Source organism: Meriones unguiculatus, chromosome 6 (assembly GCF_030254825.1).
Source record: "Meriones unguiculatus strain TT.TT164.6M chromosome 6, Bangor_MerUng_6.1, whole genome shotgun sequence".
Taxonomy (NCBI): Eukaryota; Metazoa; Chordata; class Mammalia; order Rodentia; family Muridae; genus Meriones; species Meriones unguiculatus.
In genome coordinates this window covers 68,519,919-68,547,017 of record NC_083354.1, presented here as the reverse complement: position 1 = coordinate 68,547,017, position 27,099 = coordinate 68,519,919, and the positions used below count along the sequence as shown (strand labels likewise).

General features: G+C 44.0%; 1 protein-coding gene across 1 annotated transcript in view; it reads left to right on the top strand.

The window, feature by feature from the left end:
• Nucleotides 1–25,941, top strand: part of Iqgap2 (IQ motif containing GTPase activating protein 2) — a 257,708-nt gene extending 231,767 nt beyond the window's left edge. The window contains exons 29-36 of the mRNA XM_060385592.1: nt 4,733–4,835; nt 6,550–6,691; nt 15,312–15,399; nt 17,379–17,591; nt 20,909–21,069; nt 22,748–22,885; nt 24,236–24,344; nt 25,032–25,941. Coding sequence (XP_060241575.1) covers nt 4,733–4,835; nt 6,550–6,691; nt 15,312–15,399; nt 17,379–17,591; nt 20,909–21,069; nt 22,748–22,885; nt 24,236–24,344; nt 25,032–25,145 — 1,068 coding nt within the window. The 3' untranslated portion in view covers nt 25,146–25,941. The remainder of the gene's footprint in view (nt 1–4,732; nt 4,836–6,549; nt 6,692–15,311; nt 15,400–17,378; nt 17,592–20,908; nt 21,070–22,747; nt 22,886–24,235; nt 24,345–25,031) is intronic.
• Nucleotides 25,942–27,099: the final 1,158 nt, after the last annotated feature.

The window sequence follows — 27,099 nt, the reverse complement described above, 5'->3', positions numbered from 1 at the left end:
AAAGTCGGACCCCAACACCTCAAACCACCTAGATGTGGGGCAAACTTGGGGTGCTTCAAAGCCAGGCTTCATCATTAAGCACTTTCCAGCTGGAATGTGGGTTTGGAGGAAAGAAGGACCCAGTTTTGACTTCAGTCTAGCAATGTTGGAACAGGAAACTTATCCAGTATTTGCCCCAAGCTCTCAGTATGTACCAATTAAATGAGTTGATCAATCTCCTTTCTGTAGATCCCCTAGATCAATAGCAAAACTGTCGAGCAATGAACTGCTTCCAAAAATAACTTTGTAATGAGTAAGTTAACATGCACATTTCAGTCCTCACCCATAACCCTGATGGCACGTTATCCATCGCAAATAAACATGACCATCTTGGTCGTGGGCTGTGTCCAGATGCAGAAGTAGCAGATGCTCCCTTTGAGAATAAGGTTCTTTCTCACGGGTGACAGAGAAAAAATTGTTACAGTGTTCACTTAGCCTGCTGGGCTTTAAAGAGAAATAGTCTGCTCCTCTGCTGACAAGAACTGAAAACAGACCAAAGTCCTGGGAATAGGACTGTGCCTGATTTGAAGTTCCTTTGTGCTGGATTGGGAACAGATGTCACGGCAGTGCGTCACAGCTGTCTGAGGGTAGAGGCGTCTGCGGCAGACACAACCCATCAGCTACACAGCCTGCCAACCAAGCCTGTGGCTGTGTGCTTGCTTCTGGCTCTCTGAGAAACGCAGAACTTCAGTACCGGCTCTCTGAGCAGACTCTTAGGAAATGATTTACATTCTTTAACAGGATAGAGGGTAGACACTGGCTCCCTAATAAATAAATAAATCTTCCATTTCAGAGATAGCAACCAAATCAGCTGACCTGTCTCTGAGGAGAAGTAAATTCACCACCCTGTAGATTTTCTTCTCTAACTCTCCCACAAAGAAAAAAAAAAAGCATACTTCAAGATTCTGCCAGTCTGTCTTTATCTCATCTCTGTCTTTCTTTGAATCCATTTACTTTTTAAAAGAGCAAACAAGAAACTAGCATGGCTTGCCATAAATGAAAACTTTAGAAAAAAATAAAAATTATGGGCTGGGGACCCAGTTCTGTTGATCACACTTGCCTAGCACACTCAGAGCTTCAGCACAGCATAAAAGGAATGTGACAGCACATGTAACCTCCATGCTCATGGGAGTGGAGGCAGGAGGATCGGAAGTCTGTCAGGCTGCATATGGAGTTCATGGCCGACCTGCACCACATGAGCGCCATTAAGAAAATGAAAGCAAGGAGCACAGGCTGGACGCATTCACTTCCTGCCTTGACGCTCTGCATCTGAGGTCTGCACTACAGAGCAAAATACTATTTTTAAAACATAAGGAGGAGAAGGAAGAATGTGGAGAAGAAGAAAGAAGAAGAGAAAAACCCCATGGCCCACACAATTGGCAAGTGTCAGGGAACTGTTAAGAAAATTCAGCATTAAACAACCCTTCAGGCTGAGCCACATCTTTAATCCCACCCCTCAAGGAGGCAGAGGCTGGTGGATCTCTGTGAGTTCAACTCCAGCCTGGTCTATATAATGAGTTGCAGGCCAGTCAAGGCTACCCAGAGAGACATTCTCTCAAAATAAATAAACAACCTTTCATTAATTTTACAGGTTAAGAGACTGGAATAAGTTAGAATGAATAATTAGGATTTATGGTCCAGAAATAAGTCCTCAGATTTACTGTGAGTGCATCTAATTAGGGGCTAAGCTATTTGAATGGAAAAGAATAATGTTTTTTACAGTGCTGGGGTACTTCAAATCCATATGCCAAGGAATGAAGCTGGACCTCTACCTCAAAACCTATCCAAAAAGGAAACTGTCTCAAAATGAATCACAGAAGTGAAAGCTATAAAGTTCTAGGAATAACATATAGGGGTAAATCTTCGTGGCCCTGGGACAGGCTGTGATTTTATAGATATTACACAAAAGTCAACAGAAAGAAATGAACTTCACCAAAGTTGACAGATACTATATTGTGAATAACACCATCAAAATGTTGAAAAGGCTTACTAAGAGAATAAGAAAAAAATAATTGCAATGTTATCTCTGCTAAGGACTTTGCATCCAGAATGCACAATCCTATAACTCTCAATGGTGAGAAGATAAATAATCCATCTTGGGTTTGTGTGTGTGTTTGGTTTTGGTTTTGGTGTTTCAAGACAGTTTCTCTGTGTAACCCTGGCTGTCCTGGAACTCACTGTAAAGACCAGGCTGGCTTCAAACTCATGTAGATCCACCCTCTTCTGCCTCGAGTGCTGGGACCACTATGCCTGGCTCAAATGATCCACTTTTAACATAACAGCCAGGTATCAAAGGACACAGCAAAAAGTCAGCTGGTGGAATAGAAGAAAGCATTTGTGAGGTAGAAAGCATTTGTGAGCATTTGTCTGGTAGAAAGTTAATATCTGCAACATATGAAGAATTCATCCAACTCAACAGCAGTCAAACGACTTGATGGAAAAATGAGGCAAAGGTTGTGGTTCACCATTCATATGCCAGTGGTCCATAAGCACGTGAAAATTTCAGCATCATTAATGTTGGAAGAAAGCTAAATCAAAGCCCAAATGAGATCCCATTTAAGACCCGTTGCACGACTGCTATTTGCGGAGAAAATCTAAAAGAAAAGAATGAGTATAGTCATGGATAGGAAGAAAGCAGAGCCCTTGTACACTACCGATGGAAATGAAGATGGTGCAGCTGCTATGGAAAATATAGGAGTTCCTTGGAAATAAAATTCACAAGTAGCATGTGACCCACAGGTCTACTTCCAGCTGCGCTCCCAAAGGTTTGATGGCAAGGTTGATGAAGGAGTCACGCAGCAGCGTCCACACTGGTCAGGTGTCTGCCACAGGTGAATGAAGAAAACATAGCACAAGCGGTTGTGTTGTCACACACTGGTGAGCCCCATGCTGGGAAGACTGAGGACTGAGGGCTGTGTGTTCTGGGCCATCCTGAGGTACACAGGATGAAACTCATGTCTTCAAAACACAGGCACACAGACACACACACACACAGATTATTATCTTTAGAAAGGAAGAAAATTATTAACAGTAGAAATAGCTGCACAACTCTGAAGAGGCTAAAGATGCATGATATATTTTAAATGAGTGGGTCTGATGTTAAATGAATTATATTTCAGTAAAGAAAAAGCACTGGCTTTATGGTTATGAGCCACAGTTTCAGGAGCCCAAGATAAGCTTTAGCTCCTGTCCCCAGAGCTATCAATAGCTTGGAAACACTGCTTCCGCTTGGAAATGTGAACAAAAACAGATGTATTTATTCTCTTTCCTAGTTTCACCCTCCAGCCCTCCAACCCAGAAAACAACAGTGATGTCTGTAAGGCCAGGAAGGACCCCCAGCCCTTGTCACTCAGTTTCAGGCTTTATGGCCCAGCATTCTACTGTCTTTGCCTTGAACTATTCTTACTGTTTCCTGACCAACTAAACTAAACAGGGGAGGGTGACTGGGAGGTAGTTCAGTGGGACCTGAGTTCATCCTCAAGACTGTGCTGAGAATTCTGTATCCCCCTTTCCAACTAAGGCGGTTTTCTTTCTTGTATGGTCTCATATTGCCTAGGCTGGCCTCAGACCTTGCAATGACCTTGAACTTGTGATCCTTTCTGATCCTCCTGTCTCCATATCTCCAGTGCAGGGATTACTGGCCTGCGCCACCACACCCAGTTAATCTAGTATATAGGATCAGCCCCAGGGCCTCGTGCACCCTAGGGGAGCTCTCAAGTGAGCGCCATCTCCAGTCCTTGCTACAGTTTCTCAGTGTGCCATTTGCCATTTCCCTGTGGGACAAGTTGAAGCTGTGTGTATGTGTACAAGTGTAGTGGCTCTCAGAACTGTGTGTGACATCTGCGCAGAGGTGGAGAGATGGCTCTGTGGCCAGGAGCCTGCACTGCTCCTCTAGAGGACACACGTCAGTTCCCAGCAGCACACTGCACGCAGGTCCGGCTCCCACAGATCACAGTCTCTCCTTGGCCTCTTCAGACACTGTAGCACATGTCCAAACCTACATGCAGATACACACAAATACACATGATTAAAAATAAGAATAAAACTGCTTTTATAAACTTTATACTTTTGAGCCTATAATAAAATTACAGCCTTTCTCCCTCTCTTCCCTCCAAACCCTCCCAAATAGCCCTCCTTGCTCTCCTTAAAATTCATGGCCTCTTTTTTTCTTTGTTACTGAATGCATATATGTACATACATATATATTCCTAAATATAACCTACACGGTCTGTATGTTATTTGTATGTATGACTTGGGGGCTGGCCTTGGATATTGGATAACAGATCAATTGGTGTGCCCTTCCTTCAGGAAGACTTATTTCTCCTGCTCTCAGCATTCCTTAGTCGTCTGTAGTTCTTTATGTAGGGTTGAGGCCTACATAGAGTGGATTTTCCCCATCCACTGCGGCATGTTTATCCCGTGTTTGGCAGTCATGGTGGTGAGACCTCATTGAGCATAGCCTCTGGCATTATGAAGAGATACAACCTCATAGCAAACTTCCTGTCGTCCTGCTTTTACAAAGGAGGGAGGCAACCAACAGTCGTGCCCAGCTATGATGCCTAAAATCTTTTTGAAAAAAAAAAATAGGAAGCAATACTGGGTGAAAACATTGAGGAAGTAGAGCTGGAAGAGTGAGTCTAAAAGGGCATCGGGACTGACTTCTGTCTCTGCATGTTTGTCATGGTCTGTATAGCTCCTGCTGGAACATCAGGATGCCATTGCCACTGAAAAGAATGACCTGCTGAAGGAGCTGCTGGAGTCGCTGGGAGAGGTGCCCACAGTGGAATCCTTTCTCGGTGAGAACTTACGGAGTCCTTGCTCGTTCATTCCAGGGATAATAGCGACCATTCTCTCCCTTTTTTCCTTTTGAAAAAAGAACTTTTGTATACAGTATATTTTGAGCATGTTTTCTCCTACTATATTGATCTCATATCCTCTTCATCTCCCTACTGACCCAACGTTATGTTCTCTGTCTTTAAAAAAAGAAAGAAAAGGAAACACACAATGTTCTCCAACACACACACACACACACACACACACACACAGCGAGAGATCAAGGTAAACAAGAGACCACCAAGACAAAACAAACAAGGAAAAAGCCCAAACAGAGCAATATGAGATAAGTCCAAAAACATACTATTGAGTTCATCTTGTGCTTAATATAGCCAATGAGACTCCATTGACCAGAACTGATCTCCTCATAGTAGATGGGAAGTAACACAGAGACCCACAAATAGGCAATGTGCAGAGAGCATGAGCCTTTGCAGCACTCTGTCCTGAATGGGACATCTTCATCAAACCCCTCCCCTCAAGGCTCAGAGATCTATGAAGAAGCAGAAAGACTGTAAGAGTCAGAGATGAGGGGTGACTATAAGGAAACAGGACTCCACACTCCAACACAACCGACTGAGGCACATCTGAACCCGCATAGACAGTACAGCACACACAGACAAAAGTCAGATGGGGTCCCTGTACTGACAGGGGGAAGCAGGCAGGGCTCCTTCCACCCGACCAAGAAACTGTATGCCACTGACAGTACAAAGCAGAAATCGGTTTTCTCCTTCTGCTTACACAATAAGACCTCATTAACTCAGGGCCAAGGTGTTGCACCATGGGAAAGCACCTCCTTAACGTATACAAGGGTCCTGGGCTCAACGCCCCAATCCCCCTCTGACCCGACCTGCAGGTCAGTCAAACGAGACCCTAAGAGAGGGGGTGAGAATGGGTTGGAACAAGAGATGCAAAGAATGGAGACAATACAAAATTCTGATCAAGTCTCATTTAATGATCTTTAGGTTACAGCTTATATGGAATAAGAATGGGCAATCTGGGGGAAGAACTAGTTTCAGTGAAAATCACAAAGCAAGACATTCTCAAGGAAGTTCTCAAAGCAGGAGGAAAGTCCTCATACTATACCTGCCAAATCTAAACAGTTGAGCAAGCCTCTAACAATCAAAGAACACCTGTGGTCGGTCCAGGGATGAAAAATCACCAGGTCGCGCTAAGCACACTGTGCTTCATGGATTCCAAGCAGGCTAGAATCAAGCAGCCATTTTATGGCTCCACACACCCCTCCCCCAAATTTCTGTAATTTCTTGGGTCTTGGGTTACAAAATAATTTGTCCTTGTTGAAGGTAAGCCCTGGAGACAATGAAAAGGACTTACTCTGTTTCACAAAGAAAGAAAACATGAAAAGTGAACCTGTCCAAATATGGCAGAGTCCTTACTGTGTTTTCTAGAAGTTTCTTTTATTCAAAGAATAAAAAAAACTCTTTCTTTGCTTTTGTTCTTCTGTGAATATCTATGCCCCACGTTATTTTACTGTTTTGATCAAATGCTTTAAAATGCACGCTGGATGTCCTGGAATATGCAGGCTTTATGAGTCCTGTAAATCTCCAGTCTCATTCCTGAGCCTATACTGTGTCCTTAGAACCCTTATCTTGCCTTATGAAGCAGTGACCACACAGATGAGCTGAAAAAAATAACATTGTTTTCTTTTTGTCCTTCCAGGGGAGGGAGCAGTTGACCCCCACGACCCTAACAAGGAAAACACACTAAATCAGCTCTCAAAGACTGAGATCTCCCTTTCCTTGACAAGCAAGTACGACGTCAAGGATGGTGAGGCTGTGGATGGCAGAAGCCTCATGATAAAGTAAGTGTGGGCCGGGCTAAACAGTTTGTGTCTCCAGCAGCATGACCCAACCATGCAGACTCAAGTGGGACTGAATTTCAGCAGGTCCTTCCTTTAAAAGGTGAATCCTGAATGCATTAAATGTTTCCATCAAACCAGCGGGTAATGGACTCTTCATCCATCCATTTAGGAGGAAACTCAATATTAGAACAGCCTGGCAAGTCAGCCTTGGTTTTTAGTATTGCATGTCATAAGTTGATTCCTTAAAAGAATGAAGTCAGCATGTATTTCTAAGAGGTTGAAAGAGTAACAAGAAAACACTGCTAACCTAATTTTATTTTTAGTATAAACCGACAATGTAAAAAGGGGCACAGATGACAGGTGTCTTCTGGTAGTGTGTGTGTGTAACAGCTTCCAGCACTGTGAAAGCCAGTAGTGATGAAGCATCTAGGTCAGCACCAGCTCAGTTGTATATGCTCTATGGTCCATGTTTTGGCAATAGGGTCTTACTCTTCTTGCCCTCAAAGAGCTTAACGAAACATTCGCATTTAAAACAAGTACTGTATTTCTCATGAAGCGAGCAGGTGCCATTCACTCACCTAAGAACCTCACCGGTAGCTTGGGGCTGGGTCCAGCAGTCAGAAGGAGGCCAGCACCATTTCTGCCTGCCAGGCAGTGAGGACCACAGTATAGTCCCAGGGCACAAGCTCAGCTGCAGGACAAGGCCAGGGGCAGCCTGGACAGCTGAGGACCAAGTCAGGCTGAACTTCCCACAGCTCAGGACAGGGCAGGAGGGAAAGTGGGGAAGGGGAAGTAGTCTCCAGATAATGGGAAAGGCAGGTTACCCAGGTAACTGGAAGGGCAGATGATGTGGTTCTGCCACGCAAATGAAATGAGGCTAAGTCTCCCACGAGCTCATAAGCTTTGTTCTCATATATAATGAGAAGAAATTTCCTCTTACTTGGGTCTGTCTGTTGTTTGAATGCCGACTGCTCTAACGCTGATGAATGGGAATCGCAGTGTGAGTCACCTACAGTATGAAGTCATGTGAACAGCATATGCACGGTCACTGACTAGAGACAGGAGTCACCACACTTCAGCACATTCTTGGAATTCATATCTTCAAAACAAAACCATAAAAGTCAGATGTGTTTGGGAAGGGATGGATCTGGGAAGGGCTGCTACCTTATGGCCTTACCCAGCCTGGGCTTGTGCTGCAGACTCTGGCTCCCCAGGGCACCCTGCCAGCTCCTTTCAAGGCCATGTAGGACATTTACAATATAATACAACCATCAACACTATCAATTTCCACCAGCTAACCACTGGTGTGCTTTCTGTTTCTGTGACTGTTACCTGTTCTAGATATTTTGCATAAATGGGATCATATAACATATGGTTCTCTGTTCCCGGTTTCCTTTACCCAAGTAATATTTTAAAGGTGCCATGTTATGGCATGCTTCAGTATTTTATTCCTTTTAGTGAACAGATATTTCACTGGATAATGTTCAGAAGATGGATATACCTTTGTTTGCAGATTCATCTGTTCATGGACATTTGAGTTGTTTGCACCTTTTAGATATTATGACTCATGCTCTTCAGGTGCAAGTTTTTGTTTGAACACCCCTTTTCACTTCTTTTCATTTTCTACCTGAGCATAAACTTGCTGGTTTGGATGCTAAGCCTCTGTACAGTTTTTTTGGTGGTCCACCAAACTGTTCTCCACACCATTTCATGTCCCCCAACGAAATGCAAGAGTTCCAGACTTTTCAAGACAGGGCTTCTCTGTGTAGCCGTGGCTGTTTTTCTCCACATCCTTCACACGCACACACCCTTTTCTTATCTCATTGCTAGTCATCTCAGTGGGTGTGAGAGTATTTCACTGTGGCTTTGGTTTGTAATTCCCTTTTCACTAGTGATGCTGAACACCTCCTCAGGTGCTTGCTGAGCAGCTGAATCTCACCTTTGTAGAATGCCCATCCAAGTCTTTTGGCTCATTTTAAGGGCTCAGTGACAGAGCACTTTCCTGGCTTCACATAGCTCTTGGTTCCTGGTACTTGAAAACAAACATCCGTTACCTAGTTTTAAATGAAGATGCTATTATTCCTGAGCTGAAAGTGTTCCTTGAGTATTCATGTTAGCAGATCTGGGATTTGCAAATATTTTGCCTATTATATTTATATAAAATTTTGTATAGAAAGGACATTGGGGATGAAGAGAGATGGCTCAGCATTTAAGAGCATTTGTTACTCTTGCAGAGGAACTGGGTTTGATTCAGAGCACCTACATGGCAGCTCACAACCATCTGTAGTCTCAGGGGTATGATGCCCCTTCCAGACTCCGAAGACACCAAGCATGCCTTTGCAAAGACGTACATGCAAGCAAGACCCTTATACACACAAAATAACTAAAACAGAAAAGCACATTGATAGTAAGAAAAAAAATCAACACAAAGAAAAGAAAGATGGAGGGAGGGGAGAAGGGAAAAGAGGGAAGGAGGGAGAAAGAATGGCACGTGCTACATGCGTGAGTGTGTGTGTGAGAGAGAGAGCGAGAGAGCGTGCTTACAGTACTCTCGGGAACTTCATGAGGGTGACGGTTACCATCAGAAGTTCGCAGATGAGAACAGCAAGGGCAAGACAGATATAAACAGATGTAAACCTTTCCCTGGGCAACATGCCAGTTACTGGAATAGAGATTTAAATCAAGATAACTTTAGTCCTCCAGAGCCTACACTCTTAATCACAAGGCTTTTTGCAATCCCAGGGCCCGTGTAGCTCTAGAAAAAAGAATGGGAAGTGCAGCAAGGCAATGGCGCCGTCACATCTGGCTAAGACGGGGGGGGGAGAGCAGATGTGAGGTGTACAGAGAGCATATACTGCAATAGGAAGAAACGTGATTTCAGTTGGCCCTTCCCTGGGCAACCAGGCATAGTCTATTAAACAGAAAAGCCTGTTTAGAAGAGCTTCAGATGACAGTGGATTACTGCCTCAAAGTGTCACTTATTAGTCATGGACTCAGCAAGGTGCTCTGCTGGCCGTTACCTTCATTTGGAAATGTCAGGAAGAGCTTTGACCATCCTGTGAGATCAACGGCCTATAAACTATAAAGAACTGTACAGCCGTAAATCTCTCCTTATAATTTGTGATTCATCTTAAAATATGTGACCTTACAACTTTATTCAGCTTACTTTGTCACAGAACTATGTGTTTAACTTGAGCCAGTATTTGTGGTTTTTCAATCCTACTTAGCTGCTCAAATGCCCACATTGTCATCTCTCAAGAATTTTCCTCATTCCCATGATGCAGTTTAAATAGCCATTCTCCTACTGGAACCATTCCCTCATCTTTGGTTTACCCTGGCCAGAGTGCTCAGTGACAGAGGTGATGTTTGAGGTCCACTGCCAAAAAACATGTACGGATATTACTGCCGTTTTAAACACACCAAGTATTCCCTGGTTCCCACATGCACCAGTTCCTCCTCGACCTTGGGCACAGAAAAGAGAGCCCTGTGTGGAGTGGCCAGCCCAAGGAGCCTTTCCATGGAAAGGCTCGTGTTTACATCCGAGTTCTGAGGAGTAAACTCTCTAATGGATTTCATTATTCCTCAGGCATTCTCTCCCAGACTTAGAGGTCTTTTCATGTGTGGATGAGCCTGTCTTACAGATAGTTGAATACTATATTATTAAGTAACTTTTATTCGCCTGATTCATTTGTTGTCTTCGAGGCTTACTCCCTCTGTCTGCTAACCTAGGCCTAGTCCTGGAAGCTTCTGGCCTCCACAAAATATGATCTAGACCTAGAATGTTTTCTGCCTCTGAGGCTTACTGCTGAATAAGCTCACCCTTTCTTGTTCTTACTGAGTGCTGGCTGGCTGGGTCAGCTCAACTGTTCTGGCTCAAACTCCTCTCCCAGGTGACTTATTCAGTCTGGCTTTTCTCTCAGCCTCTGAATTACTCTACTTGGCCTCAAACTAACTCCAGCAATCTGTTCTTATCTTCTGCCTCCTTCTCATTCCCTGGCCCATTCTGTCTTTACCTGTATCTAGCTTGTTCTCTTTTCAACCTGTTTCTGTAAAACTGTCCCAGGAAAACTGCCTCTGAACTGCCATGAATTCAACTCCACTGCACTGCCTCTCAGCTAGCTGACTCAACCGAGCTGCTTGAACAGAACTCAGAGATCTGCATGACTCTGTCTCCTGAGTTCTGGGATTAAAGGCATGTACTACCACACCTGGACCTAAGCTTTTCTTTACCTGAAACTTGCTCTATACCAGGTTGGCCTTGAACTCAGAGATCTGCTTGCCTCTGTCTCCAGAGGCAATTAAAGACATGTCCATATTCCAACCTGATCACACAGACCTAGAAGGCCTTTGGATGTGATCTCTTGCCATAGCAGCCATGTTCTGAATGGAGATTCCTGTGCACTCTACAGGTTGATATACAGTGTGCAGCTAGAAAGTTACGCTGGCCCTGGGTGAGGAGGGCACATTAAGAAGGTCATTGGCAACTGAGATAAGATGTGAACTCCCTGTAGATGCTACTCTGCGGAGCCTTAGAAACCTCTGGGGCTTTTCTTGGAAATGTGCTAGAGGAAGAGGGAGTGCTTGGGCTGGGAGCACTTTTTACTCCTGCAGAGGAACCAGGTTGATTCACAGCACCACGTGGCCGTTCCCCACCATCTGTAGTCTCAGGGTAGAGAATGTGTTTGGCGTGTTTACGTTTCATGCACAGCACAAACAGGAGGTAGGGGTGGTAGGAGATGCAGATAACTCCCACAGGATGATGAGGGGCTCTGGGAACTGCAGCTTGTCTTGTGATTTTTGTCTCCCCATTATGCCCTGGAGCGTTCCGTTGTCCCATTTGTGTTTCAGACAGTGGGCTGTCATCCAGAGTCCTCTGTGTGCTGAGGTCCTCTGACTAAGTAGGTCTTCAGACTACTAGTTTCCGCTTGAAGAATGGAATGTTTGACTATTGCACTTGAAAAAAAAATTAATAGGATCCACACATGGAACCTTAAATTTTTCTAAAAGCCACATCCTAAAAAGAATTGGGTAGAATTATTTCTTGCCCTTCACTTTTCCAGCATTTATTGTATACATTTTTTAATGATGCATGATGAGTGTTCCTATTTATAGAATGTAGCATGGCATTTCAATGCATGGATGCCATACATGGCAGTCAGATCAGGGTAACTGACAGGCCTCTTACCACCTTCATATGTCACTGTTTTTTGTTGGGAGCTGAAACTGTCTAGTAATACATTCTATTTTTAACTCAATGTGTCAAAAATATTTTCACTTCTGTGAGAAATGAATGGAAGAGATTGTTAAGGAGGTATTGCGCATTCTTCCCCCTGCTAAGTCTTTAGCTTAGAGTGTGCATCCTGCACTCACATCCATCAACCTTGTCTAGCTAGGTTTCTGGCGCTGATTGTACTTGATGCCATCATGGGCAATAGCTTTCATGGTTATGGGAGTGCTCCCCACCATTGGTTAGACACCAGCACAAAGGGCTTTTACATGATGTCTTTCTGTCGAACTGTTTCCATTTGAAAAATTTAAAAAAAAAAACCTATAAGAAGTATGTAATTTTTATTGGCCCACACAGGTCATAAGTGACAGGAACTAGGGGGCAGGAGAACAGGGGAAAAGAGCTCCAGGTGGCCTTCGATATGCCTGTCCATGTCCATAGTCCTTGAGCACACGGTAGGGAGGGGGAGTTGAACAGAAGACCCAGAAATAAACCCACACACTTATGGACACCTGATTTTTTATAAAGAAGCCAAAACTATACAATGGAAAAAAGACAGCATCTTCAACAAATGGTGCTGGTCTAACTGGATGGCTACATGTAGAAAAATGCAAATAGATCCATCTTTATCACCCAGCACAAAACTAAAGTCCAAGTGGATCAAAGACCTCAACATAAAACCAGATACACTCAACCAGTTAGAAGAAAAAGTGGGGAAAAGCCTAGAACTCATTGGAACAGGAGACAACTTCCTGAACAGAACACCAACAGCACAGGCTCTACGAGCAACAATCAATAAATGGGACCTCATGAAACTGAAAAGCTTCTGTAAAGCAAAGGACAATGTCATCAGAACGAAACAACAGCCTAACTAACTAACTAACCCTATATCTTACAGAGGGTTAAGATCCAGAATATGTAAAGAACTCAAGAACTTAAAAAGCAACAAATCAAGTAATCCAATTAAAAAATGGGGTATAGAGCTAAACAAAGAATTCTCTATAGAGGAATATCAAGTGGCAGAGGAACACTTGAAGAAATGCTCAACATCCTTAGCCATCAGAGAAATGCAAATCAAAACAACCCAGAGATTTCACCTTACATCCATCATAATGAAAACTTAAAAACTCAAGTGACAACACATGCTGGAGAGGATGTGGAGAAAGGGGAACCCTCCTCCATTGCTGGTGGGAATGTAAACTTGTACAACTTTGGAAATCAATCTGATGCTTTCTCAGATGATTAGAAATAGTGCTACCTCAAGATCCAGCTATACCACTCCTAGGCATATATCCAAAATATGCTCAAGTACACAACAAAGACATTTACTCAACCATGTTCATAGCAGCTTTATTCCTAATAGCCAGAATCTGGAAACAACCCAGATGTCCTTCAACAGAGGAATGGATACAGAAATTGTGGTTCATTTACACAATGGAATACCACTCAGCAATGAAAAACAAGGAAATCATGAAATTTGCAGGCAAATGGATGGAACTAGGAAAGATCATCCTGAGTGAGGTAACCCAGAAGCAGAGAGACACACAGGGTATATACTCACTTATAAGTGAACACTAGACATAATATAGGGAGGGGAAGTTGAGATCCTTGCCACCGAAGTACGTGCTGACTTAGAGGGACTGTGAAGGTAGAAGAACTTTGGCAATTAATTCCACAGGCCTGACGTCATCTAGAATTCCAGTGGCGGGGGGTGGGGGGGTGTTATTTGTACAATTTGTCCTTCAGCAACTCAGTGAGCAAACAAACAATTTTCTGTCCTGATGGATGCAAGTATAAATGATGTCACGTATTTGGTAATTAGCCGAATGTTATTTCAAATAAGAATCACTCACAGTTGATATTTTTAAATGGTCTAAAGCTTTGGGTTTTTTCAAGTCAGTGTTTCTGCCTAAGGCCAGGTATGGGAGAACATGCCTGTAATCCAGACACCTTAGGATCTGACATTTGAGGCCAGCCTGGGATATATACTAAATCTCTGTCTCTGGAGTCATAATAATGTTTCTGTCTAATTCATTCTTGATGATGACGAAGGAAGCTAGGTGTGGGGGAGGAGGGAAGGGACACAGCTTCCTGAGCCCCGGGCACCTCAGGAACAGTGCCATCTCCCACGGGCTATAATTAGCGTTTACCCACCTTTGACTCCCTGGCCACGCATTCTCAGACAGCCTGAAAAGCCCCAGCAGGCAAGGGTCACAGGGCCAAAGGAAACTGCTCTCCGGAGGCCAGGGAGAAGGGAGAAAAAAAGCCACATCTGTTGTGTTCACTCTTCCTGGGAAGGCTTGAGATAAATAGGAAATGAGAAAAGCCTTACCGGGTCTTATCTCTGTTTCTGAAGCCTCACATTTGGGGTTAACTAAACTGATCCAGGAGCAGACGCCCTTACGTTTCAAAATGTGAGTTTTATTTTCATTTCTTGTTTCACGGACATTTCCTGTGGTTAGAGAACTGGAATTCAGTAGGGGAGCAGCAGGGGAGCAGGGCTGTGAAAACAGTGATGTTTCTGTCTTTTTGGAAGAGAGCCACTGTCAAATAATGGGCCCCCCCACCATGTGCAACAGTGATCAGAAGTGCACGTGTGCCCTTTTTTGTTATTTTTTGTTTTGTCTTGTCTTGTATGGTGTCGACAGTATGGGGGATTGAATTTAGGGCCTCATACACGTTCTACAGAAATACAGCGCTAGCCCCACATTCGATGTAATTACATAACCCAACCCCTAATTAAAAGGGACAGCCAGTTGCTAACATGCACCTGTGGAAGAACGTAAGTTCAGCATTTCCAGGGTGGTTTTCCAGCCCCGAACCTGTCTAGAGCAGCTCTGTACCCTCAGCTCCGTACAGCACAGACAGGGCTCTATCTGCTAATCTCCTGTGGCTTTGAACTCCCAGTCTTTTTGCTGGGCTCACCCAAAGCCCAAAGCCTCCAAGGCCACAGGGGACTGCTGCTTCCACTGGCCTTCACACTGTCTTATACCTTTTTCTATGCAAGAAAAGCAGGAATTTAGTTGCAGTGTGTCCACAGGCCCAGGAGTCAGTCAGGAACGGCCTCCTAAGTCTGTCAGCAGCAGGCCATATCTGCAGCGCTTGTCCCTGCTGTTCTTCCAAAAGTGATCTGTGGGGAGAAAAATGTGTATTTCTATAAGAGATCTTATGACGTTTGTGTGCGTTACTGAGAGACTAATCTTAACCTCATTAAGCATGCAAAGCCCAGACTTTGCTTATCGGGTGTTTTCAGGCTTTTAGGCGCTTTGAGCAAGAATGTTTCACTTTAGGGCGTCATCATTGAAGCTGCCTTCTGTATTCACACGGGAGAAACAGTTTTTTGTGCATCAAAACTGCTGTCTAAACATCTGTCTGCTTTTTCTCCTTTGTCAGGACCAAAAAGCTGATCATCGATGTGATCCGGAACCAGCCAGGGAACACACTGGTTGAAATCCTGGAGACCCCAGCCACTGAGCAGCAGGTGACTTGTCTTCCCTGTGCAATCGCAGATAGATGCGGTGTTCTTAGTCTTCAGGCCAAATATTCACCGTCACATCGGGGAACATGGACATCTGAAGTCCCTTACCGTAGACAGCGCAGTGGATTCATATCAGAAGCCCACGTGGAATATCAGTGGGAAAGAATCACAAATGCTTTCTCAGATGTGCATGGGAGATATTTTTTACCACCTTTTAGAGCTTTTTAGAGCTTCTGGATGTGGACCATAAGCTTTGCCGTTCAGTAAATCAGTGAAGAAATAGTTGTTTGATAGGATCTTACAACTCCTTGCTATGTATTTGCTAACTTGGAAGAGAGATCTCTCACACACTCTCAGGTGTTTTTCAAGTGCATTCAAAGTCAATGTCCAAGACCATGGAGTCTTAAAGGCCTTTTGCATTGTCATAAATAACTCAGGTTTCCTGACAGTGTGAGATTAAGTATTTTACTTACATCTCTGAAGATGCATCATTAAGCTGGGTTTAGTGTCACATGTCTTTAATCCCTGTACTTGGGAGACAGAGACAGGCTGATCTCTGTGAGTTTGAAGCTAGCCTGACCTACATAGTGAGTTTCAGGACAGCCAGGGCTACATAGTAAGACACTCACTCAAAAAACAAACAAAGTGCATCATAAAAGTTGGGTATGAGGATACACGCCTGTAATCCCAGCACTTGTCAGAAATACCAAGAGTTCAAGGCTAGACTAGGCTGTCTCGACAACAACAAAAGGAAAAAAATCATTATTCAGTTCATTCTAAAATAAATCAATTAATCCCAGTGTTATTATTTTAGTGCAAATAATTGCCACTCCCTAATCAAGTTAACAGAATTCTCTAATTACTTAATTCGAGTGCTCATAGTTTTCCTGTTCTTAATGTAATAGGTTGCCAAGAAATCATTCCGTATCCACATTTAATTTTAAAGAAATCAAAACTTCAAGCCATCTTTACATGTGTAAATGTGTGAGTGTTTTTTGTTGTTGTTGTTTTTTTTATGTGTGAGTGTTTTAAAGCAACCTGAATATATAGATATGCCGATTTGAGATAAAGGAAGTTTTGGCTCTGATTGTTTCCATTTTTCCCAAATGTGTCCTGAGTTACATGACAGAGACCATGTGCAGACATATGGGCTCTTGTTTACCTCCATGCCTCACAGCTTGACAGTGGACACTTGGAAATCCTTCTGGGCCTTAGCTGCCATACTTGTAAAGTAGAAATAATTCCTACTCCACAGACGACTAAACGTGAGTGGGAAAACATGCTCGGTGGATGCAGCAGTGTCTGACGCAGGCGAGGTCTGTTGGCTTCCAGTTCTGCTGTTATTTACTGGCGACCCAGGAGGCCATTTCTGTGCCCTGCGTGCCCTGTAATGACATTACCGCCTTCGAACTGATCTGCGGCATCGACTGTCTGTGTGATGAAGTAGTCCTCAGTCTCCTCGATTGCTGTCTTCTCGGGCAGACTGGCTAGTTAGCATTCATTCGTGTGCACACCACGGGTTTGGAAACTCCCATCTGCAGGAATATCTTTACCCTGAGCTTCAAAGGAAGTCTGTGAGCTTACTGTGTGAGGGTGATTTGGGGATCAGAATGAAGCACTCTGGCTGCCTCCCTGTTTAGTAGCCTATGAATCTGTCAGCGTGGCTGCTTGCTGTGAGACTAGTGAGCTCCCTAGCCACACATTCGCACAAAACCTACTTTTAATTTTCTCAACAGGGCTGCCCAGAAATTGAGAACCTTCATGCAGGGAATTACAAAGTAATGACCATGCTAAGGCTGTTGTTACTGTTTGTGTGTTGTTTTGTTTTGTTGTTGCTGTTTTTGTTTTTTTAAGTGGAAAGGATTTTCCTTCCCAGGTTTCCTTCAAAACCATAACGAGTACATTCAGGTGCTAATCTTTAGACTTCAGTTTGTGGCATACAGAGATTAGAGGAAAGTGACATCCTGATATTCTCCTTTTAGGAATTAGAGCACACCAAAGATATGGAGAGCCGTGCCATTGCAGACTCCAGGACCCCGGAAGAAGGGAAGCAGAGCCAGGTGATGATGGAAGACGCATGCCTGCCTCTTGAGCAAAAGAAGAGGAAGATCCAGAGAAATCTTCGGACCTTGGAGCAGACTGGACTCGTGTCATCCAAAAATAAATACCAAGACATTCTCAACGAGATTGCCAAGGTGTCTGGAAATCTTCTTCTTTTTTTCATGTAGATGAGGCTGGCACATGCCAGGCATCCTGTGATGAAGGCGTACACATGGTTCCTGCTTCCCTTAGTGTTCTGGATTTTTAAAGGTTTCCAGGAGATCCATGGCTTTAATAAGAAATAGCTACAGCTCCCCCAGGCCAGGAGGAGAGTTGAGCCACACCACAGTGGGCATGTGATGAGCAGGGTGGTTATAACTTTACTTCGTGGCTACTTGGTTGTTTTCTTTGCTTGCTTGTTTTATGACACTTTGGGAAATATTTTTTTTTCTTCACTGCTAATTGTCCTACAGCCCAGTTGCTCTTAGGAGCTGCCATTGAGATGGTAACAGTATGTCCCTGAGAATTTGCTTTTAAGCCTTGCTGAAGCTCAAACATAAAGGTTTGCTTCTGTTGTTTTCATCTCACACCTTGGACTTGAGAATTTCCTGGGAAAGTGGTTACAACTTTTCGAGAGGAAACACAGGAAGTGGGTAAGAGCTGTCTGTTGAGGATAAGGAAGGATATACTTAGATAAAAAGCACATTTCGTTCTTTTGCTTCAAATGCACACACTAGTGTGGGTCTGAACTTAAAAGCAGTTAAATAATTATAGGAAAATCTACTTTGTCATCGCCTGGGGAAATGCACAGTTTGATTCTTTAGTAGAATTATGGTCACTTTTAGCAGAAGGGTTCTTTCTCCTGCCCTGAGTAAGAAAATATTTCTCTTTGGGAATACGAGACAGAGAAATCAATGCTGTTTGTCATCAATGATTTAGTAATGTTTAGTAATGAACTCTATCAGAAGGTATAGGGGAATGTGCCTTCGAATTCCTGAAAAAAAAAAAATTGGTTTTAATATGTTCACAAAGGAAAAATAATGTTAAACAGGCGTCATCTTCTCAAGTGAAATATTTTCATAGTTTACTGAATATTTTCAATTATTTTTATTGTGAAAAAGAGTGTGTGTGTGTGTGTGTGAGTGTCAGCACGTATGTACCGCAGTGTAAGTGTGAAGGTCAGAGGACAGCTTCTGTGAATTCACAACACCTACCTTCTGAGGCAGAGTTTCTCTTATCTCTGCTGTGCAAAATGCCCCAGGCTCGCTGGCCTGTGAGCTTCCAGCCAGCGCTTTTCCCACCTCCCAGCTCATGGAAAGAATGTTGCAATTGCAGACTCATGCCTCCACAACTGACTTTGTTTGTTTGTTTGTTTGTTTTTGGTTTTTTTTGTTGTTTTAAATTATTTATTATGTATACATGGTTCTACCTGCACGTCAGAAGAGGTTGTGAGCCACCATGTGGGTTCTGAGAATTGAACTCAGGACCTCTGGAAGAACAGCCAGTGCTCTTAACCTCTGAGCCATCTCTCTAGGCCCCACATGTGACTTTTTATGTTGATCTGGGCATCAAACTGAAGTCATCAGGTTTGCATGGCAGGCGCTTTACCTACTGAAAACTCCCCAGCCTTCACTGCCTGACTTTCTTATTTTTGTTTTTTCTCTTTGAGACAGGTTTTTCTATGTAGCCTTGGCTGTCCTGGACTTGCTTTGTAGATCAGGCTGGCCTCAAACTCACAGAGACACGCCTGCCTCTGCCTTCCGAGTGCTGGGATTACAGGCTTGCACCACCACGAACAGCTACTGCGTGACTTTTTAAACCTAGACCTGCAAGTTTAATTTTAGCACAACTGTCATAATAAAATCAGGAAGGCCAAAAAAAAAAAAAAAAAAAAAAAAGGCTGTTTGTGTTCTAGGAACTCTATTTAAATCTAGTCACACTCATTTCTTGCTGTCTGGAGGGAACAGGATTCCAGCTAATCAGCAGAATTCATGGATGCTCATGCCTCTCCTATGAAATGCAGAGTATTTGCATATGAGCTATCCACATCCTCCTGTGCACGTTTTTCTGAGAAGTAAAATGAAAGGTTCCCTCACTGTGTTGCCAAGCCTGAGCCTCTCCGGTGCTTAGGCAGTCTTCCTGACTCAGCCTCTGAAGTGGCTGGTACCAAGCGTGTGCCGTCGTGCGAGGCATGCCCTCTGAGAATGCCACTCCCATGTTGCTCTAAGTCATCTCCCTCGCAGATTATCTAGATGCTTGCAATTCCAAATACAGTCTAAGTGCTGGGTGAAGGTGCGCTACACTAGATTGCTTAGGGACTAAGAGAAAAGGCTAAATATGCTCATTACAAAGACAGTTTTCTTTTCCCTCCATATTGCAGTTCTTATTTGTTCAAATTCATAACGTGGAACCATAGAAGTGGTAACTTGGCCATGTGCAATGGTCCTCAGTTTTGAATCTTCTAGTCATGAGAAGCATCACCAGAGAGAAATGACATGTAAACATAAACATCTTTGCCTTAAAATAGCCTTCAAAGAGGAAAGTTCAAAGCAATCTGGAGAAATCACGCTTCTCTTGCTGTTTTCTTTCTACTTCTTTTCTTTCCTGATTTGGAGATAGTCTCCTGTATTCCTGCTGCTCTCTAGCTCGTTATCTAGTCCAGGAAGACTTTGAACTTCTGCCTCCCGAGTGCCAGGGGTACAGCTGTGCCCTACCGTGCCTAAGTTATTTGCAAGGAATCAGACCCAGGGTTCCACACATGCTGCTAAGGAGGCACTCCACCAGCTGATAAATACCAGCCTTTCATGCCTCTTTTAAAGCATTTTTTTTCCTTAAACTATTTGATGATTCTCAAATTACATTTTTGGCTTAGGAATGGGGGTATCTGTGAAATATGTGTTAGTGTGTGTGTATGTGTTGTGTCAGAAGCACGCACACGAGTGCGTGAGTGTGTGTGTGGTCTATGAGTAGGTATGTGAGAGCCGTTGGTCAACATTGGGTACCATTCTTCATAGCTCACTACCTTATATTTTGAGAAAAGTATCTCTCTGAACCTGAATTGAATAATAATTCTAGCTAACTAACAGGCTGGTCAGTGAGCCGTCAAGGCCTCTCTGGCCCTGCCCCCGGCTCTGGGCTTACACATATGTACCAGCATGCCTAGCTTTTAGGTAGAAATTGAGAATCTGAATTCAAGCCCTCGGGAAAGCACTTTACTGACTGAGTCCACTTCTCTCATCGAGGGGGAAAAACAAACTTCAGGAACCCTCTTAAGATAAAGAAGGACTTTTTCTAGTCCTGCAGCAGAAGGTGATAACAGCATGCTGCATTGTGCTATGATATATAATAAGGTGCTGAGCTCAAGTAGAATGAGCAGGTATCTGCTGGCCTGCTGCTCTTCTTCTTCTTCCCAAGTATCACACTCAGAGCGAGTCTTGCTGCAGCCCATAATTATAGCCTTTGCTTGTTTCAGGATATTCGAAATCAAAGAATCTACCGCAAGCTTCGAAAAGCTGAATTGTCAAAGCTTCAGCAGACCCTGAACGCACTTAATAAGAAGGCAGCGTTTTATGAAGATCAGATTAATTATTATGACACGTACATCAAGACTTGTGTAGACAACTTAAAAAGAAAGTGAGTTCAGATCATCTCGTGTTCACAATGCCGTGATGTGTTTGGGGAGACTCCAGTGCTAGTGGTGGCATGGGTTCGTTTGGAACTGTTCTGATCTAACTTGGTTTCTATTGCTTATGAAGACCATGACCAAAGCAGCTTGGGGAGGAAAGGGTTTGGCTTGCACGTCCTAATCACAGCCCATCACTGAGGGGCCTCAAGTGGGATCCTGGAGGCAGGAGATGATCAGAGGCCATGGAGGGGTGCTGCTTACTGGCTTTCTCAGCCTGCTCTCTTATAGAACCCAGGACCCCCAGCCTAGGGATGGCGCTACCCACAGTGGGCTGGGCCCTCCCCCATTCACTAATAAGAAAATGCCCCCCAGGCTCGCCTACAGCTGGATTTTATGGAGGCATTTTCTCAATTGAGGTTCCCTCAATCGACTTTATACTGACTCCAAGGTCTCAAACGACTTTAGATCATGTCAAGTTGGCATAAAACTATCCAGTGCATGTATGTTACTTAATTTGAGAATGTTTATGGTGAAGAGGATTTTGTTTACCTTATAGTGTTAGATAAGACATGTATTTGCTAATTGCAAAGAACAACTTAATGATCTCAGTGACTTAAATTTTAATCATTTAAAAAACTGTGTTGATTTTTTTTAAAGTCTTTACTGACACAATAGGCCAAATTTGGCAGCTTTCTCTCATATCCATTAGTATACAAATTATAGATCTTTTTATACACAATATAATAATAACTCAGCAATTATTCTTTGCTGATAATTATTCTTACCACTAGACTGGATCAATGCTGATTAAACTTTAATTACCCATTTGAATGTGTGACACAATACTTTAAGATAATCTCCGTCTGCAGAAAATGCAGTAGGAAAAGATAGTGTGTAGGAAAATCAATGGGATTACTCATAGGAAGTCTGAAGAAGGGAGAGGCTCATCGCCCAGCTTGGGCCTGTTCTTCATTCATTTGCTTGGGGGATGTGCATATCATTTTAACACTCCACCCAAGAAGAAGAAACCAATCAAGCAAGTTTTCAATAGAAAGTGATCACTAGTGGTTTGGCTTCGCACAGCTTAACTCTGTAGTCCTGGTGAACACTGTAGTCCTGGTGAACTCTCTAGTCGTCTGTAGTCCAAGAGTCACATACAGTATGTGATCCCTGTTTTTTCATGTTTAACATGGGGGTGAGAGTCCTAGCTTCTCGGATATTGCTAGGAAGTTAAATGAAACCACTGCTAACAAAGTGGTTTTGAAATGCATTCATTTCAAAGCTCCATGGAAGCTGCTCATTTTGGAAATGCAAAGTGATATATAAAATAAATACAGATTTGGAATGGGGCTGGCTGTGGAGTATTTAATAAATTAAGAAAGTTTTATTAATTCCTTCACTTTGGAGAAGAAAGTTCATGTAATTTCTCCAGGGTTACCTACAGTGATTTATAAGACAGTTGAGTATGCCTGCAAATCCAACACCCTTTTTAAAAACCAACCTCAGCTGCTTTAGGATATCCAGTTGGGTACTGATACCAGAGCACAGGGAACATTGTCACCTTCTATCGGAAGAGGAAACAACGCGGGTCGCAGGGTCACCCCTGTGACAGTGGGTGACTCTGCACGTGGTTGCTGCACTGCCTGGAACATCTTGACAGCCGGTTGTCTGGTCTCATTTGCTCAGAAATTCTCGGAGATCGATTAAACTTGATGGAAAAGCAGAACCCAAAGGAATGAAGAGGGTGAAGCCGGTGCGGTACACGGCAGCAAAGCTGCATGACAAAGGTGTCCTGTTGGGCATAGATGAGCTTCAAACCACCCAGTAAGTACAGCGCGGCATCCCGAGAACACACCTGCCCTCCATTCACACACAAGCTGACTCAGCACTCCTCGGCCTTGCTGGTGGCTCTGGGGGTTTGTCTGTGCCTAGATTACCAATCTCTAGTCTCACTCCCTCAGACCTTCGGCATCGGGTGCTGCTGTGATCAGTCCTATGCAGGGTTCGTGCCCAGAAGTTATGTGTCCTACAGTTTGTCCACTGTTCCTCGGGTCTCTCTTGGCCCCGTGAGTCCGAGCAGTGAGCATGAAAGGCTGCCTTCTGATCTTGTGTGTTTTTACATTTCAAAACCACAAGCTGTGCCAGCCTTTTGTCAGAACCACCTCCAACAGGGTGCTGGGAGTATATGAATTCAAGGTGGAGGGACCAATGGAAACCCTATGCACAGCCCCAACAGGCACACCAGGCATGCAGGCACACGAGGCATGCAGACAGGCACACCAGGCATGCAGGCACACCAGGCATGCAGGCACACCAGGCATGCAGACAGGCACACCAGGCATGCAGGTACATCAGGCATGCCCCGTACACCAGGCATGCAGACAGGCACACCAGGCATGCAGATACATCAGGCATGCCCCGTACACCAGGCATGCAGCACATCATGCATGCACATACACCAGGCATGCAGACAGGCACACCAGGGATGCACGTACACCAGGCACGCACGTACACCAGGCATGCAGCACACCAGGCATGCAGGTACATCAGGCATGCCCCGTACACCAGGCATGCAGGTACATCAGGCATGCAGCACACCAGGCATGCAGGTACATCAGGCATGCCCCGTACACCAGGCATGCAGGTACATCATGCATGCACGTACACCAGGCATGCAGACAGGCACACCAGGCACGCACACACACCACGTTTCTACCTTTGCAGGGGACCACGAGCCTCATGTCTATTCCCCCTGTCTTCCTTTGTCTCAAGAGAAGTCAGCCACTGGCTTGGCCTCTATGACTCCCTCCTCCCTGCAGGGCGTGACCCACAAAACCTGACTCTGTAAACTGAGAGTGCAGGTCTTCCTCTTCACGTTTCTGTGAAGATCGGTACCTAACTTACGCTGCTGCCTCAGTATGGATCGATGTCCACGGATCACACCTGCGATTCCCTCTGTGACTGAAAAGGAAAAAAAGAAAAGCACCTATTTCACACCCCAGCAGTGGCCTTCGGACTAGATGGTTACAGAATGGAGGAGATGATACAGGTGCTGAGCCGCCTCGGGCTCTTCACACTAGTCTGTCCGCTGCCCCTGGTCCTGAGTTGAGGCTCTGTTTCTTCTTTAAAGGCTTAACTTACGGTTGCACGCGTCTAACTGTTCCTCTTCAATAGGTTTAAGAATGTTACATTCGACATCATTGCGACTGAGGACATGGGCATCTTTGACGTCAGATCCAAATTCCTTGGTGTGGAGATGGAAAAGGTGCAGCTCGATATTCAGGTGAGCTGGGGTTTTCTAGGGAGGGCCACTGTGGCTCCTGCTGCTTTGCATGGTTCCTGACAACAGTGCTACAGAAGCCAGACAGCCTGAGTTTAGTTTCTGGAACTCCGGTCTCGGGGGCAGAAGGAGAAAACCTACTTTCACAAGTTGTCCTCTGACCTCCACATGCATGCCGCACATACGTGCATGCACACACGCGAGCACACACACGAACACACACAATGTAACTTTTTAATTGAAAGACTGAAATGAAAATTTGTCTGATATTAACTGGATAATTTCATTCATGCAGATTTTTTCCAGTGCTGGAGTTCAAACCGAGAACCTCTCACACGCACATAGCTCTGTACCATCAAATTCTAACCCCGGCCTCTCTCTGCCTCCAGGCCGCTTTCTTCCTTGTAGGGCAGTAATTCTCTAATGCCACATCCTGACCAAGGCATCGCTCACTGTCACTTAGGAATTTGTTGAAATGCAACTCTCACCTGAGAGCTGCCACACAAGTCCCCAGGGCTGAGGCTCAGGATTCTGCATCCTAACCCACCTGTATTTTTAAGATACTAACGTTTCAGAAACCCCGGTGGGGTGACCGGGTCAGCGGGCCTGCTTCATCGTCGATTCTTCTTGCATGTTGTTAAACTATGACATCACCCTGAGATGTGCTGCTGTCCTTCCCTCTGCTTCCAGGACTTGCTTCAGATGCAGTACGAAGGGGTGGCTGTGATGAAAATGTTCGATAAGGTGAAAGTGAACGTGAACCTTCTCATCTACTTGCTGAACAAGAAGTTCTATGGAAAGTGAAGTGCCTGCGGGGAGCCGGGGAGCCTCTATCGCCTATGTTGAGAAATGAGTGCGTCTGGTATTTTTGTTTTAAAACATGATTGAAATCACTGCTTATAAACGTGTGATTTTTTTAAAGACCAAAACTGTTCTGAAGAATGTAGCCACGTGCCTTTTTGAGAATTGGAAGCTACAGCAGAGTGGTGGAGGGGCTGGTAGGACACACGCTGTGCTGTGGCACAGGTGCCCCAACCGAAAACTCTGAGCACGCTGTGATTTGTTTTCAAGTAGGGGGACAAGGTTTAGCTGGCCAGGGACAAATGTATAAACCTATTTTCCTATGAAAAAATTGAAATGTCTTACTTAAATGATGTAACTCTTCATAGATTGTTTTTATCTGTGGAAAAATAGAGCTCTAATTAATTTGTAATGAAATTATTTAGACATATAGTCCTAAGCCCTGTCTTCTGGGAATTAGCAGTTTTAAAGAGAACTTTTGTGCAATTCAAAAATGAAGTTTTTATAAGTAATTGAAAGTGATAATACAATAACACTTTCTGTATAAAAGTATATATTTTATTTGATTTATTCAATTTCCTCAAAGTGCACGACTGCCTCATGGAAAGGCTCCCGAGTGAGGAGTCACACACAGCACCATGGATGGCAGTTACAGGCCCACCTTCACCCCCACAATTTATCTGAATACTTCAATTGTGCCTCTCAACTTTTTGTAATGCCATAAAATCAGTATCTAGATGGTTTTTTAAATGTATTCTTTGAAAATTGTTTTATGTAAAATAAATGTTACTTAATTACATGAATGTGGCTTTTAGATTGTCTTAAGAAATCCAACTCGCTTAGTGAGGAGCAGGAGCAGACTCTTGGTGGGGCTCTTGAGGGAAGTCATGTACCCGGAGATGTACAGGTTAGGAAGCTGCTGTAGACGGCAACATGGACCTGGAGCTCAATCGTCCACAGGCATACCAGAGCTCCACGTTGACCAGTTAGCCTTGCACTGACCACTGATTCCCAACCAAAGGAAAAAAGCGGGGGGGGGGGGGAGGGGAGACAGAAGTTCAGAACAAAACTCTTTAAACTACAAAGGTCACCTATGCCTATTTTCTATTGGTCAATAGTAAGTTACAGCCTGTGAGAGTCCTTACCTCAGCCTGGTTTATGTAGTTATAACATAATACCCGAGGCCGGGCACATTGTAAGAAAAAAAATGCTTATTTAATTCACAGTTCTGGAGGGCTCTGAGCGTGGAGGCAGCATCTGCCTGGTATTACCTAATAGCGTATGAGGAAGAAACAAAATACCCAGGGTGTAAGAGCTGTAACAGCAGTTCTTAGCCTGGAGGCCAAACGAGCCTTTCACAGGGGTGGCCCAAGACCGCCAAAACACAGAATATTTACATCATGATTCATAACAGTTGCATCAATTACAGTTGTGAGGTAGCAGAGAAAACTGTAAGGTTGAGGGTCACTACAACATGAGGGAGTATATTAAAGGGTCGAAGCATTAAAGAGGTTGAGGGCCACTCTGCCGTCACTAACCTCTTCCCAACAGATACCCACCCCAAGCCCTAATCCAGCCTCTTGAAGACATTACTCTAATCCTGAGGGTGGGGAGTTTATGATTTAATTAACCCTTAAAGGTCCCACTGTCTCTCAACATCTTTACTGAGACTCAAACTTCAGTATGGGTTCAATATGCAGACAGGGACAAACTGCATCCAAACTGTAAGGATCCCTAAATAAGCATCCTCCTACAACAGTACCCAGTTATGACAAAGCTGCAGAGGGGAGATGATTCTGTTATTGAAAGAAAAACATACTAGTAGGAGCTTGAACCCTTGGGCTGGACTTTCCCAACATCTTACTCATTTATTCAGTAGGCTTTATTTTCCTTAGGGATTGTAAAATGCTTATTTGAGAAAGGGAACTTAAGTTTAAAATCAATAGAATTTGGAAAA